This window comes from Eleutherodactylus coqui, chromosome 8, assembly GCF_035609145.1.
Source record: "Eleutherodactylus coqui strain aEleCoq1 chromosome 8, aEleCoq1.hap1, whole genome shotgun sequence".
NCBI classification, from domain to species: domain Eukaryota; kingdom Metazoa; phylum Chordata; class Amphibia; order Anura; family Eleutherodactylidae; genus Eleutherodactylus; species Eleutherodactylus coqui.
In genome coordinates, this window is record NC_089844.1 from 161,427,516 (window position 1) to 161,447,172 (window position 19,657).

Here is a 19,657-nt window from a genome sequence, read left to right on the forward strand (position 1 = left end):
CTAGCAAAGTCTGTGTCACAGAACGGGTTTGCGTATGCGCTGTGTGGACCAATTTATCTTTGAAATGTGGGCCTCGTCTATATGACATGAGGGGAGGGAGCTTAAATTCCGAGACTTCAGGATAACAGCGACTTAGGATGGACTAATTTTTTTTATGATACCCGCTACTCTTCCACTCATGGGGCCAAAGGTGGTAACACATGGTATACGTAGCTGTGTCGTTTCTATGTGTCCCCATTAAAAGGGTACTACGCTCCATATTGCGTGCTTTTTCAACCATTGGTTTAACAATCCTACCTGGATAGCCTCTTGTCCTGAATTTGTTGTACATCTCCTCCAGTCTCTTATCAATGTGCTCGTCTACCACTATCCTGCGTACCCTCAACAGTTGGCTCCACGGTAGCGAATCTTGTGTTAAAAACTTAGGCGAGATCAGTATAAATATCCACACAAAAGCAATTTGACTAGAAAAGAGAGTATAGCACTGAAAACACTGAGTAATGACAAGTCAATTGCTATCAGGGCCGCCGACAAAGGCGGCGCTAAAGTAATTATGGACTCATCGTATTACCATGATGAAATCGTGAGTCAATTGAATGATGCTGAGACATACGAACTAACTATTAAACAGCAATCCAATCTTTAAGTTGCAGAGAGAAATACCATTGGTGCTTGACGAGGCATATCGTCTGGGGAGCATTGACAAAAAACTGCATGATTTTCCAGTAGTCTCACACCCTGTCACTCCAGTGTTTTATACACTACCGAAGATACATAAAAACCTACATCAACCACCTGGTAGGCCAATTATTTCGGGTAGGGGATCACTATACAACAAAGTGTCTATCTTCCTTGATAAGGTTCTCAGAGAATTTGCCATCAGTGCCAAATCGTATGTTAAAGACACTACAGATTTTCTGCTCAAGCTGCGCGATGTGGATATTGTAACGGATTCTATTTTGGGGTCATTTCACGTAGTCGCGTTGTATACAAATATACAGCATAAAGCTGGGCTAGAGGCTGTCCATTCTTTTTTGATGAATTCAGATTTTGACAATGTGAAGATGAAATTAATTCTGCTACTGTTGGAGATTATTCTCACAAACAACTTTTTTATGTATGGGGACTCTCATTACAGACAGCGTCACGGAACCGCGATGGGGACAAATGTGGCCTCAACGTGCACAAATCTGTATATGGCACACTTTGAGGAGTCACATGTGTATACATCTTCACATTGGTCAAAATTGCGCCTTTGGGTGCGATTTATAGATGACATATTCATCATTTGGAACGGTACAGAGTCAGATTTACTATTGTTCCATCAAGAACTGAACAGCGTTCTTCCTGATCTCAAATTTACACTCACAAGTCCAGTTCCTTGATGTGCTGGTTTATAAAAAGGATGGATTTCTGAACACTGACCTGTACACGAAAGACACGGACAGAAAACAGCTTACTGTCTTATAACAGCTGCCATCCACCTATGACACAAGATTCGCTATCGTGGAGCCAACTGTTGAGGGTACGGAGGATAGTGGTAGACGAGCACATTGATAAGAGACTGGAGGAGATGTACAACAAATTCAGGACAAGAGGCTATCCAGGTAGGATTGTTAAACCAATGGTTGAGAAAGCACGCAATATGGAGCGTAGTACCCTTTTGATGGGGACACATAGAAACGACACAGCTACGTATACCATGTGTTACCACCTTTGGCCCCATGAGTGGAAGAGTAGCGGGTATCATAAAAAAACATTGGTCCATCCTAAGTCGCTGTTATCCTGAAGTCTCGGAATTTAAGCTCCCTCCCCTCATGTCATATAGACGAGGCCCACATTTCAAAGATAAATTGGTCCACACAGCGCATACGCAAACCCGTTCTGTGACACAGACTTTGCTAGCACTCCCCAAAATGGGAAATTTCCCTTGTCTGGGTTGCTCTAGCTGCCATAATATGATCAAGGGCAATTCATTTACACACCCCAGAATAGGGAAGCGTTACCCCATTAGACACAGGTTCTTGTGCACTACGACCTATGTTGTTTTTGTTATCATCCGCCCATGCGGCCTATTATATGTTGGAGAAACAACTAAAGAGTGCAAAACCAGAATATCAAAACATAAGAGCACAATCCGCACTGAAAAAAATTGATGTACCTGTGGCTAAACACTTCATTGAGCATCACCATGCAATTAGGCAATTAAGGTTTCAGATAATTGATTGTGAGCCATCCAGCAATAGAGGGGGTGACAGACATAAGCGTTTGAAATTGAGGGAGGCACGTTGGATATTTGAGTTAGATGCATTGCAACCCAATGGGTTGAATTTAGAGTATGACCCATTACCACTTACCTGAATCTGACCCATGTTTCTCAAGATTGATTGGTTTTATTTTATTTTATTTTCCTGCTTATAGGTCTCATACCACTGCGACGACTGTGTCCGCAACCTACTCCCCACATTGGAGCTATGGCACCTTGGCATTATGGAAATTACCAACAGCAAACGAGGCTGGCAGGGCAATATATACATATATACTGTATGATTTGGTATCTTTTCATTTTTGAGACTACCAGCATTTAGCATGGCTGACATGATAATGTGTGTGTGTGTGTGTGTATATATATATATATATATATATATATATATATATATATATATATATATACATATACTGCATGCTTTGATTTTACTGGAAAATGTACATATTCTTTTGTGGGTTACAGTTGCATAATTAATAAAGGCCATCTATTTGCAGTCATCCAACTGTATATTGAGCCCCTCTTTCTCTAGTATACAATCTACTTGAAGCGATATGAGAATGGTATGAATAACATTGTTTGAGTAATCCAATCGCCGCATGAGTGTAACTGACTGGGGCACTGTGGTTGTCATGACGATGGCGTCCCTCTCGCTGGTGAATGAATCCACACTCACGCAGAGGGCCTATGCCGGCAATGCGATTAAGATGGTATATCAATGCGCCCAAAGTCCCGCGAGATCTCGGAGCTCCGGCGCATGCACATTACCAATGATGCATTACCAGACGGGAGATTGATGATGTAATGAGGCTGTGCGTTGGACAGTGATGACTCCAGATGCTACAAACACATCAACCTCCATACCAGACGCCATGATGGAGAAGAGAGTTTGCCGGACAGCACCTGCAGCGGTGAGACCTTTGATTTTGATCAGTTGTATAGGGGTGTATTTTAATCAATTATGTGTTCTGTGATTGGTGGAGGTTTGTAATATATGTGTTGCACAGTTGTGTGTTTGACATGGACTTGAAAAAGGCTCCTGCGTGGGCCGAAATGTTGTTTTATCTGGATATGGATTAACTATAGAAACATCCTAAGATGGATTTTTAAAGAATCTACCACTTCTGGCACTGCTCAATCCCTTTTCTTCTGCTGACAACATTTAGAAGAGCCAAGGGAGTCTGGCCCTCCTAGGTGAGCCCTGCGCATCCACCTCCCACCACAGTGGTTATTGCACAGAGGAGTGCCGCTGTGACACTTTTTTCTTTTAGACTACCTAATGGTTGGCCCATCCAACAGCGGGCATCGGTATTGCCTCGTAATGGTGGACCACTTCACCAAATGTGCAGTGGTAACAGCCACCAAGGACCAGTCAGCTGAGTCAGCGGCTCGTGCTCAGTGTCAAGATTTCATTTGAGTGTATAGGTGTCCTCAACGTATCCATTCCCACCAGGGAGCCTGCTTTGAGGGCTATGTAATGAAGGAAGTTCAACATATCTATGGGATAAAGAAGTCGCACACGACTCCATACCATCCGCAAGGGAATGGGGCCTGTGAAAGATTCAACAGAACTCTGCTACAGATTCTGCAGACTCTGGAGGAAGACAATAAGTTACAATGGCCTCAGTTCTTGTCTGAGATGGTGTGGGCCTATTATAATCAGGTCCATTCTACAACAGGGCACTCTCCTTATACTCTCCACTTTGGGCGGTCTGGGCAACGTATGGGAGAATTACAGTTGACTGATGTGGATGGGTTCCCTCCAAGGGATCCAAACTCCTGGGTACGAGAGCATCGGCAGAGACTTGAGACAATCCATCGATTGGTGCGGCAGCGTCTACAAGAACATTCTCATTCTGATAAGACCCCAGTGCAAGAAGCACTATTGCAGCCAGGCGACCTGGTTCTGGTGCGTGTCAAGAAGCCCCAAGGGAAACTGGAAAGCAGATTGGAGGCTGTGCCATATCGTGTTGTTGGCCGCAAGTATGCCAATGGGCCAGTGTACCAAATCCAGAAGGAAGGAGCTGATTGTGTTTGAGTACTTCACAGAAATATGTTGCGCCTGTGTCATTTTGAAGAAACAAATTGTAACAGAACTGCCAACGTCAACGAGCTCCCACCGTCAGAGATTGGTGGTGTGAAATGGGCCTACGACGATGAGGATGATTGCTGGCCGATCCTTGCTCCTGAGGATGTTCCACCGGTGACCACTGAGCCTCCAGCCTGTGCCCCCACTGGTGCGGAGTCTGCTAGTACTTCTCTGCCCTTGGCTGAAGTGCCCGAGAGTATTCCACAGGTTCTCAGACGGACCACTAGGTCAAATGCTGGCACCCCCCCCCCCCCCTGTTCGGTATTTGCAGGATGAGTTTGTTTGGCCTGCCATACAACAGTACACTACCACTCTGAATATCCAGGGACTGCCAATCTTAAAGTGTGTGTGGGGGGGAATATGTAAGATACAGCCCAATGATGTGCCAAGTTTCATTTGTTTAAACTGTGTTAAAGTTGAAGGTATATGTGTTTCTGTGATTCTGATCCTTTAAGACAGCAGCCACAGCAATGGGAATGTGATGCTGGAGGGACACACCCATATGAGGTCAGCCTGCCTGTCTGCAGACAGAGTGTGAGAAGGGCAGCAGGATGTGACGACACAGAGAGAGCAGCAGCCATATTTGCAAGAGAGAGTACCAAGTGTCTGTGCTGTATTGAGAGTGTGTGGAGATCTTAGAGGACTTTCCTGTGCAGCTAGCCTGTGTGTAATTCAGTCCAGAGGCAGACAGAGGATAAAGAGACAGTATGTTCAGTGGAGCCATGCTGAAAGGACTCTGCCCAGTGGCTAACCAGTAATACTGACATTGTGGCTATGGACATTGCCACCAAAGTTAAAGACTGGCAGTGCTGTTGAGTACCGGACGGTAACTGCACAACCCCTGGCTTATATCACACCGCGGTGTATGGATTCTGCAGGACTGTCAGTGTGCTGAGCTACTTGCTGTTGGATCCCATTGCATCCATTTGGTTTTCCTGCCTGCTCAGAAGGATCTTATTGCCTCGGAGATTGTGATAACCGTGAGGAGAGAACGCTTCGCTATACAAGAAAGGGACGACATTGGGCCCCAACGCGCGCTTCTACAAACTGTAAGCAGTCCACCCGGACCACTGGTAAGAGGGGTGCGCACCCAAATGTGAAGTTAGGGTCAGTTAGCACAAAGCACAAGCTTGCGATTTTTGTGCGATGCGATTTTAACAATAGAAAGTCCAATTGAAAAAAACGCAGCGATATCGCAGCATTAAAAAAACTCTAGTCGGTAAAAGCCCTTAAGCCGAATGTACACGGCCGGGTTGGATTCTGCTGCGGTGTCGGCCAGTGACCCCCGCGTACCTCTCCAGATATGTTCTCCTCTGTGCTTCGGATGTGCCAGCCGGCGCACAAATGAGCAGTGCAGAGAATCCAGCACCAATACGGATCCACAGCGATGTCGAAATTGACATTTTAAAATCGGCACTGGTCGGTCGGCTTCCATTGACTGCAATGGAAACAGGTTGTGCGAATTCTCCACGAAAATAGAGCATGCTGCGATTCTTCCTCAGTGAGCAGAAATCACAAGTGATTCACGCTCGTGTGCCTGGAAGAATCATTTTACATTGCCTGCTATGGACGGACATTGCTGCGGAATTCCACAACAAAAATCCACCGGTGCGCATTGGGCCTTAATAGTTTGTATTTTGTTAATTGGTAGAAATAAAAGTAAAAAATAGTAATGTAAATCATCTCAATATTTGCTCTTTGCCTTCAAAATAGCATAAATTCTTCTAGTTACACTTGTACAAAGTCAGGGATCTTGTAGGATTTTTAGTAAGGTGTGTGATTAACCAATTATATACCAGACAGGTGATAATGACCATCACTGTCATATGTAGGTCTCATAAAGAGAAGCACTGGCTCTCTACACATAGGTGAGTGTACATATCTTTAACCCCTTAATGGTCACAATACCCCTTTCTACGGCGGCCACTAACTGAATGCCTATTTACACAAACTAGATTGGCCCGGTGATCGCCACACGAACACAAAATGTTTCAAAAGTGGTGGCTGCGAACTTCTAAATCTGCTTGCTTAGGTGAATATTTAGAGAGTCACTTATTTGGAGCAGATATCTAATATAAAAAAAAAGCCTACAGGTCTCTCTTTGTTTGTCTGTCTGTCTCTCTGTGTCTGCATGTCTTTCTCTCTCTGTCTGCCTCTCTCTATCTATCTGTCTCTTTCATTGTCTGTCTCTGTCTGTCTGTCTATATCTCTCTCCGTCTCGGTATCGCTCTGTCTTGTTCTCTGTCTCTCTGCTGCTTTATCATTCCCTCTTTCTGTCTCTATTGCTTTCTCTCTCTCTGTTTATCACTTTCTCTGGGTCTCTATATTGCTCTTTCTCTGTCTATTGCTCTCTTTGTCTATTGCTCTCTCTATTGCTATCTCTCTTTATTTGTCTCTCTATCGCTCTGTCTATTGCTCTGTTTCTCTACACTCTCTCTTTCTCTCTCTCTCTCTCTCTCTCTCTGTTTCTCTGTGTCTCTCTATCGCTATCTCTGTCTTTCTATTCTCTTTGTCTCTCTATTGCTCTCTCTGTCTCTATGGGACATTCACCTATGTGGAGAGGTCTGGTACTTCTCTCTATGGGACACTCACTTATATGGAGGGGTCTGGTACTTCTCTCTATGGGACACTCACCTATGTGGAGGGGTCTGGTACTTCTATCTATGGGACACTCACTTATATGGAGGGGTCTGGTACTTCTCTCTATAGGACACTCACCTATGTGGAGGGGTCCGGTACTTCTCTCTATAGGACTCACCTATGTGGAGTATTCCAGTACTTCTATCGATGGGACACTCACCTATGTGGAGGAGTCCAGTACTTCACTCTATGGGACACTCACCTATGTGGAGAATTCCAGTAGTTCTCTGTATGGGACACTCACCTATGTGGAGGATTCCAGTACTTTTATCTATAGGACACTCACCTATGTGGAGGGGTCCGGTACTTCTCTCTATGGTACACTCACCTATGTGGAGGGGTCCGGTACATATCTCTATAGGACTCTCACCTATGTGGAGGGGTCCGGTACTTTTCTCTATGGGGCAATCCTCTATGTGGAGGGGTCCGGTACTTCTCTCTATGGGACGCTCACCTATGTGGAGAGGTCCAGTGCTTCTCTCTATGGGACACTCACCTACGTAGAGGGTTGCGGTGCTTCTCTCTATAGGACACTCACCTATATGGAGGGGTCTGCTGCTTCTCTCTATGACACGTACATATATGGAGGGGTCCGGTGCTTTTCTCTATGGGACACTCACCTATGTGGAGGGGTCCGGTACTTCTCTCTATGGGACACTCACCCATGTGGAGGGGTCCAGTACTTCTCTCTATGGGACACTCACCTATGTGGAGGTGTCCGGTATTTCTCTCTATGGGACACTCACCTATGTGGAGGGGTCCAGTACTTTTCTCTATGGGACGCTCCAGGCTCGGATGCTCCACTCTGCAGATGATTTCTGGTCCTTGGTCTGCACTTATTAATGGGGTAAAAGACAATGAAGCTTCATAGTTGTAAGTGTGATCTTTCTGTTTCTCCTTCTTATGTGAGATTCTGTCCATCTTTGATGGCTCTATGGGCCGAGCAGTCACATTTCCGTCCTTCTTTATGAGCCAGCTAACAGATAGAAGATCAGGGAAATACCCGGATATCTCAGAGGTCAGTGTAGTTTTTATCCCATCTTCCAGCTTGGGGATATTGATAGACCCGACATGCGGAGGCCAGGGCAGATCTGTAACATACATGGACTGAAATTAGTTATTCATAATTAGCTCTTCATGAGCATCACAGACTGTTAGCGTATTAACCGCTTACTAAAGAGCAAGTATTTGATTTCTGTGATTTGTGGAAGAAACCTAGTCATCTTGGGCTAGATAGAATCTTAGTTATTACCATTAGCGGCTGCAGTGGTGCTTGCAATTTACCATCAATTGCCATGCTGCACGTGGTCTTGCAATTTTTAACAATGGCAAGTCAAGTTGCAATGCTGCAATTAGTGAGAATTTGTGAGTCCTACCGACGGCAACTAACACATGTGTAATAGCATCCTTACATCTATCTACTCTATAATCCCATTCTCGCAGTCAGTAACACAGAACATCCCCCCTATGAGCTCCCCTCCCACCCCGAGGACGGACGGACTCCTGAGAGGCTCTGAACATACATGGAATTGTAGAAGTCATCTCATGGAACGGAAATGGAAAATACAAACCTTCATCTGATCCACAACAGTACAGATAAAACTCCACATGTGATCCAATATACCTACGTCTACACATGTACCTTCAGGAAACTCATAACAGGAGATACAATTTTCAGCGCTGGTAGTAATCGTCCTCGACACACAATCAAGCCGGTACCAGTAGGAGAAGATTTCTAGGCAAGTAAGTTTTTACTAATCCAAATCATTCCAATACATATAAAAATTAGTTTTATCGATTGCAACATTGAAGGGATTGTTTATGTCATATCATGCTCCACCTTGGAGTGCGACCTGAGAATTAAGACGAGGATATTAGAACATCTAAATGTCTCTAATCTGAATAAGGCCGGAGTCACACAATACGCAGGGAATAAAACCTATTGATTTAAAATAGGTTAAGTACACGTATCTTGTGCGCACATTTTGTTCACGCAAAAAAATACCAAGCGTGCTCAATTTTCCTGCGCATTTGCGCACGAAAATAGCACATATTGAACTAATATAGGGGGGGGGGGGGAATATACACCTGAGATTGCTAAACAAAGAAGCATTTTGGATGTTTAATCTAAATCCTGTTACCTGCATGGTTTGTATATGAAGCGAGAGCTGATGCCTCATTATTACATGTCTGGGAACTACTTTCCTTTAGGTCTGTTAGATGAATTTTATTTTACAAATAATGCAGGAGAAACCATAGAAGATGATGGGGGGGGGGAAGGCAAATCTATTAAATAGTTTTTTTCTCAAGTGTATTTACGAATGATATACTGTGCTGTATATCATACTAGCTGATATACCCGGCTTCGCCCGAGTTAACTTGGTACAGGTGTTTACGCGTTGTTCGCACAGAAAATTTTATGAAGTCAAGGTTACTTTAGAGGAACTAAGGAATAAAATATGTATACGCATAGAGGAGCGTTAGATACTCCTCAGGCTGCATGTACCAATGTCCCTCTGAAGAATGTGCCACCTCTCCCAGTCTCCACAATTAGGACCTAAAGAATGCTCGTGCCAAATTTCACACTTGTACAGCAGGGGAAGTTACATTACATAGGGGTGCAGTTACTTTTGCAATTAGCATTGAAAAATCGATTTGTGACCCCTTTACTTTTCTTATTTAGGACCCCAAAGAAGGCTTGTGCCAAAATTTCAGGCTTGTAGGGCACTGGAACGTTACATTACATAGGGGTGCACTTACATATGCACTTAGCATTGAATAATCAAGTTGTGACCACTTTAGTTTTCATATTTAGGACCTAGAGAATGCTCCTGCCAAATTTCATGTTTGCACGACATTGGGAAGTTAGAGAATTAGTGGCGAGTCAGTGAGGGCTTTCGCATATATATGTACTAGCTGATATACCCGGCTTCGCCCCAGTTAATTTGGTACTGGTGTTTATCTGGTGTTCACACGGAAAATCTTATGAAGTCGTGGTTACTTTAGAAATACCGGGAAAAAAATATGTTCACCATTTTGCATGGTTCTTTGCGTTACCCAGGAAACACCATGTGGAGATAACCATGCGACATTTCCTTTATATAAAATGACATCAGGAAGTGAGAGAATTAGATTACATATGTAAAATTTGGACGCTAGTTTTTTGGCGCTTAGAATTCAATAATCATGTTGGGACCCATTAACTTTTCCAATTTATGACATAATCAATGCCTGTGACAAATTTCAAGTTTCTATGACTTCAGGAAGTGAAAGAATTAGATTCCGTACGTAAAATTTGGACGTTAATTGTTTTGCGCTTATAATTGAATAATCGAGTTGGGACCCATTAGCTTTTCCTATTTATGACATAATCAATGCCCATGCCAAATTTTAAATTTCTATGACACCAGAAAGTGAGAGAATTATATTCCGTACATAAAATTTGGACGCTAATTCTTTTGCGCTTAGAATTAAATAATCGAGTAGGGACCCATCAACTTTTCCTATTTATGACATAATCAATGCCTGTGCCAAATTTCACGTTTCTATGACACTGGGAAGTGAGAGAATTAGATTCCGTATGTAAAATTTGGATGCTAATTCTTTTGCGCTTAGAATTGAATAATCGAGTTGGGACCCATTAGCTTTTCATATGTATGACACAATCAATGCTCCTGCCAAATGGGGCGTGGCCTAGCCGAGCTGAAAGATGGCAGCATAATCTCCGCGCTCCGGCTGTTACCACCACGAAACCAACTAAAAAAGCAGCCCTCCGCTTACCTGCAAAGCCACAGCGAGTCCTCCGGTCCTCCCTGCTTCGGAGATGACACGCCGACGTCCCTCCCGGTCTCAACCGAGACGCTTAGAGGAGTTCTTCCTCCCGTCGGAGGTCCCGCGCATGAGAGCCGACAGCCTCCCGGCCTCCCCTGTCTCGGAATCAGCGCACAGAGGAGAGGAGAATGCCGACACTGAAACGGACCCTGCAGAAAGCCGCCCTCTGGACCGGGAACTGCAGGACTCGGTGAGTGAGGAATCTTCACCCTCCCCTCATGACCAGAGAGACAGAGACAGACAGAGTCCCCCAATACATCCTCACACTAAAATGGCGGAGGCCGTACAGTCTCCACAAAACATGGCCACCAACATAAAGATGTGATAGATTCAGGTGTTTCACCCACACAGCAGCCCCGGCCAGAGCAAGTTAAAGCTCCTATACAGGACTTTGAAGCAGGAGATTTGCTACCTGCCAACCCCCACAGCTCACCCCATATGCTAACAGGAGGAAAAAGGCAGAAACCCCCCACACAAGCTCATATCAAAATGGCTGCTACCTCATCTGTGCATACAAAGCAGGGGTCCCAATATACATCGTTCTCCCCGTCGGATAGTCCGCTGAAACAGCGTCCTAGAACAGATGAAGAGAGCGCCCTTGACAATCAACCAGAATCCCTACATAAATTCATAACGGCCCTACCATCGTCATCTCAGCCGGCTTCAGAAGCGTTCATTAAAAACATGGTAGTGGCCCTTAGCGACTCCTTCCAAGCAAGCTTCAGATCTCTCAACTCATCCATAAGAAATACAATCTATTCTATTGGAGAGAGAATGCTCCTGCCAAATCTCAAGTTTCTATGACACCAAGAAGTGAGAGAATTAGATTTCGTACGTAAAATGTGGACGCTAATTCTTTTGCGCTTAGAATTGAACAATCGAGTTGGGACCCATTAACTTTTCCTATTTATTATATAATAATCAATGCTCGTGCCAAATTTTACGTTTTTATGACATCGGGAAGTGAGAGAATTAGATTATGTATGTAAAATTTGGATGTTAATTCTTTTGCGCATAGAATTGAATAATCGAGTTAGGACCCAATAACTTTTTCTATTTATGACATAATCAATGCTCCTGCCAAATTTCGAGTTTCTATGGCACGGGAAAGTGAGAGAATTACATTCCGTACTTAAAATTTGGACGCTAATTCTTTTGCACTTAGAATTGAATAATCGAGTTGGGACCTATTAGCTTTTCCTATTTATGACATAATCAATGCTCGTGGCAAATTTCAACTTTCTATTACACCAAGAAGTGATAAAATTAGATTCTGTACGTAAAATTTGGACGCTAATTCTTTTGCGCTTAGAATTGAATAATCGAATTGGGACCCATTAGCTTTTCCTATTTATGACATAATCAATGCTCGTGCCAAATTTCGAGTTTCTATGTCACCGGGAAGTGAGAGAATTAGATTCCGTACGTAAAATTTGGACGCTAATTCTTTGGCGCTTAGATTTGAATAATCGAGTTGGGACCCATTAACTTTTCCTATTTATGACATAATCAATGCTCGTGCAAAATTTCAAATTTCTATGACATTGGAAAGTTGGAGAATTAGATTCCGTACTTAAAATTTGGATGTTAATTCGTTTTTGCTTAGAATTGAATAATCAAGTTGGGACCCATTAGCTTTTCCTATTTATGACACAATCAATGCTCGTGCCAAATTTCAACTTTCTATTACACCAAGAAGTGAGAAAATTAGATTCCGTACGTAAAATTTGGATGCCAATTCTTTTGCGCTAGAATTGAATAATCGAGTTGGGACCTCTTTACTTTTCCTATTTTGGACATAGTCTATGCTCTTACCAAATTTTATGTTTCTGCGACATCGGGAAGTTGGAGAATTAGTGGCGAGTCAGTCAGTCAGTGAGTCAGTCAGTCAGTGAGTCAGTTAGGGCTTTCGTCTTTATATATATATCTATATCTTCTCGGTTGCTGTCGGCATACACATCTGTTTTGTATAAGAGGTTCTGCAGCAGCTAGGGTGTTGGCTGGGTAATGTGGGTCAGAGTTCTCTGGCAATAGTAGTAGTTTACACTCCTCTTGCCAGAGCTGTCAGTGTGCCCTCCCCTCTCTGGTTGGAGATGCACCTGCTGAAGCTAGCGGACTGTAGTACACTGCTGCGTGAATCACTGGATTCCTTTGTGTTCCCTCACCTGATTTACAGCCCAGTAAGAGCAGCCTCCAGGGGCATAAGTGTGGGCAGTGCTAGGACTTTTACGGACGCAGAGATATCAAATGTTTTTTTGTTTTATTATTTAGATTATTTTATTAAATATCGCAAAAGGGTTCTTTTTTAAACTTTTATTACTTTTTTTAATAATTAGTAAAACCTTATAAAACTTATTTTAACTTTTTTTTAAATCATGCCTTGATAGGCACTCTGCAATGGCAGCCCTGGGGCCTTTCAGAATGCTGGCAGCTGCCATGACAACCGCACAGTGACCCCCGAACATCGGTCGGAGCATTTAAATGCTGCTGTCAGAATTGACAATGGCATTTAAAGGGTTAACAGCTCCGATGAGCGGCACAGCTTATCAGAGCTGCTGCTGGAAGGTTTCAGCTGTAAGAATCAGCCATCACCCGCATTGTAATGGATCGACCCGCAATCACCCACAAACCTGCAGAATGTAACTGTACACCCTGCAGGGGTTAACCGTATTAAATGCGGTGCAAAGCAGCTGGTAAGGCTATTTCTCTCTATGTAACTCGCAGCGTACTAGTTTCTATGCCATTGTCTTGTTGCCCTTTCATTGGCCCCGGTTTAGGTGTGGGGTTAATAGATATCGACGCACGCTCAGCTTTTGTACTGCCACCCTATGGGGACATGTGACGCTCCTTTACTAGTTCCGATTTACGCTTTGACATATGTCTGGGTTGAACATGTGCGCTCATCGGAATTTTGCAAGATGAAGCAGACGACATGGTGTCGGTATTACTGGTTTTCCCATCTTGTCATGATTAAAGCTGTACTCACCTTTTGGGGTAAGTAGTATCTGCTTATTAATGATAGACAATATATGTTCTTACTAAGATGGATTATCGGTGTATTATTGGCACTTGCCTGGTGTTTTCCCTGCTGGATCGTCCCTGTATCAGATATTCCAGTGCATTGGCTTTTACTGCTGATTATTTGCTTCAGGTGTTTCCATGAGCTGTCAGGTGACCATTATTTTATGTTTCTATTGGTGCATTTATGCCTTAAAAAGGTGGTGGGTTACAAACACCATTGTGCCATGAGTCAGAGCTGTGCGGGCTTGAAATGTGTAAGAATATAGACGTAGGTTTATTGGATCGCTTAGGAAGTTTTATATTTATATAAGGTTTATACTTCTACATTCCGTTCCAGGAGATGATTTCTATAATGTAATTGTGCAGATAGATGAACATTTAGGTGTAGTTTACCTCTCATACTTAGTGATCTGGTCTCCGGGGTCTCCATACCCTCGTGTTTCCACACTACAGAGATTCTCATATGTGGATCATTGAATGCATGTTCAGCAATCCGGACAGCGCTGGTGACGTCATATGTGAGCCCATCATCTTGTGTTGTGAAGGTTTGCTCAGGTGATAATTCACGTTCCCTAGACATATATTCCTGGCTCCAAGAGATTTTTAGATATTTAGGGTAAAACTTCTGTAGATTCAGAGTGAACTGAACACGAGATGAATCTGCCATAGTGATCTCTATGGGCGCCAACATCTGGGGTGCAGCTGGAAGAGAAGAAGCAGGAGTCTTAGGCCAGATTCATACTAGTGAATGTACATTTGCGTGCAAAATAGCTGTTTTTAATGTTTTTTGCGCATTAAAAAAAAAAACATGCACCGGCGCTCTCAGCCACTAAAATAACTAATTAGTTTAATGCTTCCAAGATCTATTCATTCTCTGCACAAATGGAGCACACTGCGTTTTTTCTTGCACGGCAAAATTGTGAATGCCATATACGCGCTTGTGAATGAACCCATTGAAATCAATAGGTTTTATTTTCTATGCATGTGTAGTGTCCCAGAATACCATCCTGGTCCCCTCCATAAATGTCATACATGTGTTGTCCTATGTGGAGGCACTGTGCAAAGCCTGTCTTGTTATATCCAGTGTGTGTGTGTTGCACAGCTGCAGCGTTTGAGAGGTTAACAGTAATAAAATCATTGTCTGCATGTATATGTATCAGTTTGTCATGTCATGTGGTGTGAATGAAGGTATAAATAGGAATGTTTGAGAGCTGGAAAACCATCTACCATCTTGTCTTCAGAGAGCGCTAACACAGAGCCGCATGGAAGCACCTTTAGCTTCCATGTAGGTGAAGATGGAGGAAGAAGAGCGACATCCCACAGTGTTTGGAGTGTGGATGTGAGAGGGGTGAGCCCCGTCATCAGAGAGAGGGAGCGCCATACCTAAAAGTTCTAAACGGGTACCAGTTTACACTACAGGCTTTTCCTGTGCAGCCGTTCATAGCTGAGATCACTGCACAGAGGTACTTTGCTGAGTTATGCCCACGCATAAAAATTATATCACCTGCGAACTCACCGCTTGTTTTCTGTCTTGGTGGCTTTCACAGCTCTGTCCCTCTGTAAGGTGGCTTCACACACAGCATTTCTGGAAAACATACTTGTTTTTGATGCAGTTTTTTGAGCCAAAGCCAGAAGTGGATTAAAAAAGAATGAGAAGTATAAAGGGAGGATGTAAACGTCTCCTTCCTGCTGGATCTATCTCTGGATTTGGCTCAGAAAACGGCATCAAAATCTGGAAATGTGGTCTCCAACAAATGCTGTGTGTGAAGTCATGCTAAGGAGATGCTCACACGGGGCGGATTTGACATGAAATGTCTGCAGTGGAGATTCTGCAGCAGATCCACAGCTGAAAGTCTGCATCAAAATCTGTGACATTTGATGCGGATTTTGACATAGTTTTTAACATGGATTTTGCTGTGGAATTCACCCCCTCCTTGGGAAGAGGTGGACTCCATAATGTATCCAATCCTAAAACGGATATGCTGCGGATTTAAATTCCACACCGAATGTCAATTTCCGCACAGGTTTTGTGCGCATCCTTTCCACAGAGAGAGGACAAGGTCTCCTTTACCGCTGCTGTAAATGCCGAAGGATTCGAAGAGGAAATCCGCCCCGTGTGAGCATGCCCCAAGAGTACAGTCCCAGGATCATTCATCACACAACCGTTGTGTGGCTGAGAGCTCTAGCTTGCTGTGGCTCATTAATGATCTATGTGGTTACTAACTGTTCATGGTTAATGGCCGTGCCGCCTCCTTCCGGAGCATTGAGTTCTGCGGATCCCCTTATCTTTTCTGTATGGCACCTGTTGTAGTACTAGATTTGTACTCTCGGATTGTGTTCTGATTTACACTCTGAAGGATAAATATTTTACTGTTTACCTTCATTTACCAAAAGTCAATGAATAAAACTGATCCTTTTTCATAAAGCTGGAGGCAGCTATGTATTTCTATAAATGTATATATACTCACCGATGACTTGTAGCCTCCCTGTGCTTCTCTCTATGGGTTTCTCCAGGGCGGGATGGTTCACCACACATATATATTTTTCCCCCGGTGTGGGAGTGATGGTCAGATGGGCGGTACAGCTGTAGGTGTTATCCTTCGTCACACTCTGGTTAACAGCACTGTTGGCTTCCTCGTAGATGTTAAATTCAACAAGTCTCTGCCATGTCACAGTGATTGCATCTGGGAAATACCCCGAGATATCACACTGCAGGACGGTTGGGACGCCGTGAACTAGACGGGGAATCTGAAGCTCTTCTACAACCGGACGCCATCTGTAATCTATAGAACAGAAAAGGACGGAGAAATAATTCTAAAAAACCTTCAGAACAGACAATACAAAATTATTACACATTTCTGTAAGTTAGCAGATGCAGTGTTCTCCAGCAGATATACACGGACTGGCCTCTTTATTAGAGACCTCATCTAGCAGCACGTTGCACCTCCTCTGACTTTCAGAACCGCAGCAGTTTATTGTGGTGTAATCGTTCTGCAGGAATATCGGCCCCTGCGGACAGGAAACTTCATGTAGTTGCCACAGATTAGATGGAGTTGCTGGCATATAATGTGCAGCTGATAGAAAGGGGTCATCGATTCATGCTGCTTACACCAAATTTTGACCTCCTATCAGCATGGAGAAACAGAAATTTGGACTCATCTAAACCTGGCAATGTTTTTCCCTGCTCAGTAATTCTTTTTTTGCCAGTTTTTGCACACTGGAGTCTCACTCTTAGGGCGCCCACCCACTGGCGATTTTTTTTTCTTTGCGTTTTGCGTTTTTTCTCAAGAGCAATTAGAATTGAATGTACTCCTGTCCACTGGCGTTTTTTTTTGCGGTGCGTTGCGATTTTTAACATAGGAACTGTCAGTTGCATATGTGTCCTTATTTTTCTCCTAATGCACCCATGAATGTCAATGGAAATTAATGGAAAAGGCGCGAAAAAGCCGCGAAAACGCCGTGAAAAACGCACGGAAAACGCGGCAAAAACGCGGCAAAAACGCTGCGGTTTTCACGCACGAAAATCGCAAACGCCAGTGGGTGGGCGCCCTTAGGGCGCCCACCCACTAGCGTTTTTTTTTCACTGCGAAATTCGCACGTTTTTTTTTTCTACAGGGGGTCTATGGGACTTGTAAAGCTAAAATCGCGATCGCGCAAAATCGCGATTTACCGCGAAATCGCGATTTTAGCTTTACAACTCCCATAGCCCAAAGACCCCTGCAGAAAAAAAAAAACGCTGCGAATTTCGCAGTAAAAAAACGCTAGTGGGTGGGAGCCCTTATAGCCCATCTGTGCTAAGGAACGATGAGTAAGGGATCCTTCATACTGGCGAGTGTGATATCAGGCTGTGATGCACAGCCAGATATCGAGCTCCCCACCATGTGAAAGCCCCATGGATGAGAGGCTTCTTTATGTGAAGGAATTCCCCAGTGCAGCTGTCACAGCCACGGCAGGAGTTCTTCCATCGCATTCAATGGGGTTGGCGCGGCTGCTGCTGACCTCACTGACAACGATGGGCGATCTTGCAAAAAGTTAGGTCAGGCTGCGATGTGTTTCTTGCATAGCATCATATTGCGGTGCCAAGCAGGAAAATATCGCTAATGTGAATGAAGCCATTCAAAAGAATGGCTTTCATATTTGTGCGTCTCGCAACGCACAAATCTCGCACGATGCTATGCATTCAGACACGTTTATTTGAGCACCATAGTTGTATTTGGCTGCTCCTGACTTTGCGCTGTCTGTTAGTCAGGGCGATTTCGGACATCCTCCTCTGACTCCTTTCGGAGATAAGTTGTTTCTGTTCACAGGTTCCCCTTTTGCCGGATATACTGTGTACAGTTCTAGACACTGATGCTCAGGGAAGATGTTGGAGTGCTTGAGGGGGTTCAAAGATGGGCAACAAAATCAATAAACAGAATGGGAGGACAGGAATACCCATGTTATAGTAATAATACATGTATTATCTATATATATATAAAGACGAAAGCCCTCACTGACTCACCAAAAGTTCTCCAACTTCCCGATGTCGTAGAAACATGAATTTTGGCGCAAGCATAGATTATCTCCAAAATAGGAAAAGTAATTGGGTCCCAACTCGATTATTCAATTCTAGCGCAAAAGAATTGGCATCGAAATTTAACGTACATAATCTAAATCTCTCACTTCCCAATGTCATAGAAACTTAAAATTTGGCACGGGCATTGAATATGTCATAAATAGGAAAAGCTAATGGGTCCCAACTCGATTATTCAATTCTATGCGCAAAAGAATTAGCGTCCAAATTTTACACGCGGAATGTAATTTTTTTCACTTTCCGGTGTCATAGAAACAGGGAATTTGGCACGAGCATTGATTATGTCATAAATAGGAAAAGCTATTGGGTCCCAACTCCATTATTCAATTCTATGCGCAAAAGAATTAGCGTGCAAATTTTACATGCAGAATGTAATTTTCTTACTTTCCGGTGTCATAGAAACAGGAAATTTGGCACGAGCATTGATTTTGTCATAAATAGGAAAAGCTAATGGGTCCCAACTCCATTATTCAATTCTATGCGCAAAAGAATTAGCGTCCAAATTTTACGTGCGGAATGTAATTTCTTCACTTTCCGGAGTCATAGAAACGGGAAATTTGGCACGAGCATTGATTATGTCATAAATAGGAAAAGCTAATGGGTCCCAACTCCATTATTCAATTCTATGCGCAAAAGAATTAGCGTCCAAATTTTACGTGCGGAATGTAATTTTCTCACTTTCCGGTGTCATAGAAACGGGAAATTTGGCACGAGCATTGATTATGCCATAAATAGGAAAAGCTAATGGGTCCCAACTCCATTATTCAATTCTATGCGCAAAAGAATTAGCGTCCAAATTTTACGTGCAGAATGTAATTTTCTCACTTTCCGTTGTCATAGAAACGGGAAATTTGGCACGAGCATTGATTATGTCATAAATAGGAAAAGCTAATGGGTCCCAACTCCATTATTAAATTCTATGCGCAAAAGAATGAGCGTCCAAATTTTACGTGCGGAATGTAATTTTCTCACTTTCCGGTGTCATAGAAACGGGAAATTTGGCACGAGCATTGATTATGTCATAAATAGGAAAAGCTAATGGGTCCCAACTCCATTATTCAATTCTATGCGCAAAAGAATGAGCGTCCAAATTTTACGTACGGAATGTAATTTTCTCACTTCCCGATGTCATAGAAACATGAAATTTGGCACAAGCATTGATTGTGTCATAAATAGGAAAAGCTAATAGATCCCAACTTGATTATTCAATTCTAAGCGCAAAAGAATTAGTGTCCAA

General features: G+C 43.3%; 1 protein-coding gene across 1 annotated transcript in view; it reads right to left on the minus strand.

Annotated features, from left to right (window-relative positions):
- Positions 1-4,414: 4,414 nt before the first annotated feature.
- LOC136577981 (uncharacterized) overlaps positions 4,415-19,657 on the minus strand; it is a 63,132-nt gene continuing 47,889 nt past the window's right edge. Inside the window, exons 8-11 of the mRNA XM_066577892.1 lie at positions 16,316-16,630; positions 14,241-14,549; positions 7,742-8,086; positions 4,415-4,536 (exon numbers count right to left, since the gene is read on the minus strand). Of these exons, the coding sequence (XP_066433989.1) occupies positions 4,415-4,536; positions 7,742-8,086; positions 14,241-14,549; positions 16,316-16,630 (1,091 nt within the window). The remainder of the gene's footprint in view (positions 4,537-7,741; positions 8,087-14,240; positions 14,550-16,315; positions 16,631-19,657) is intronic.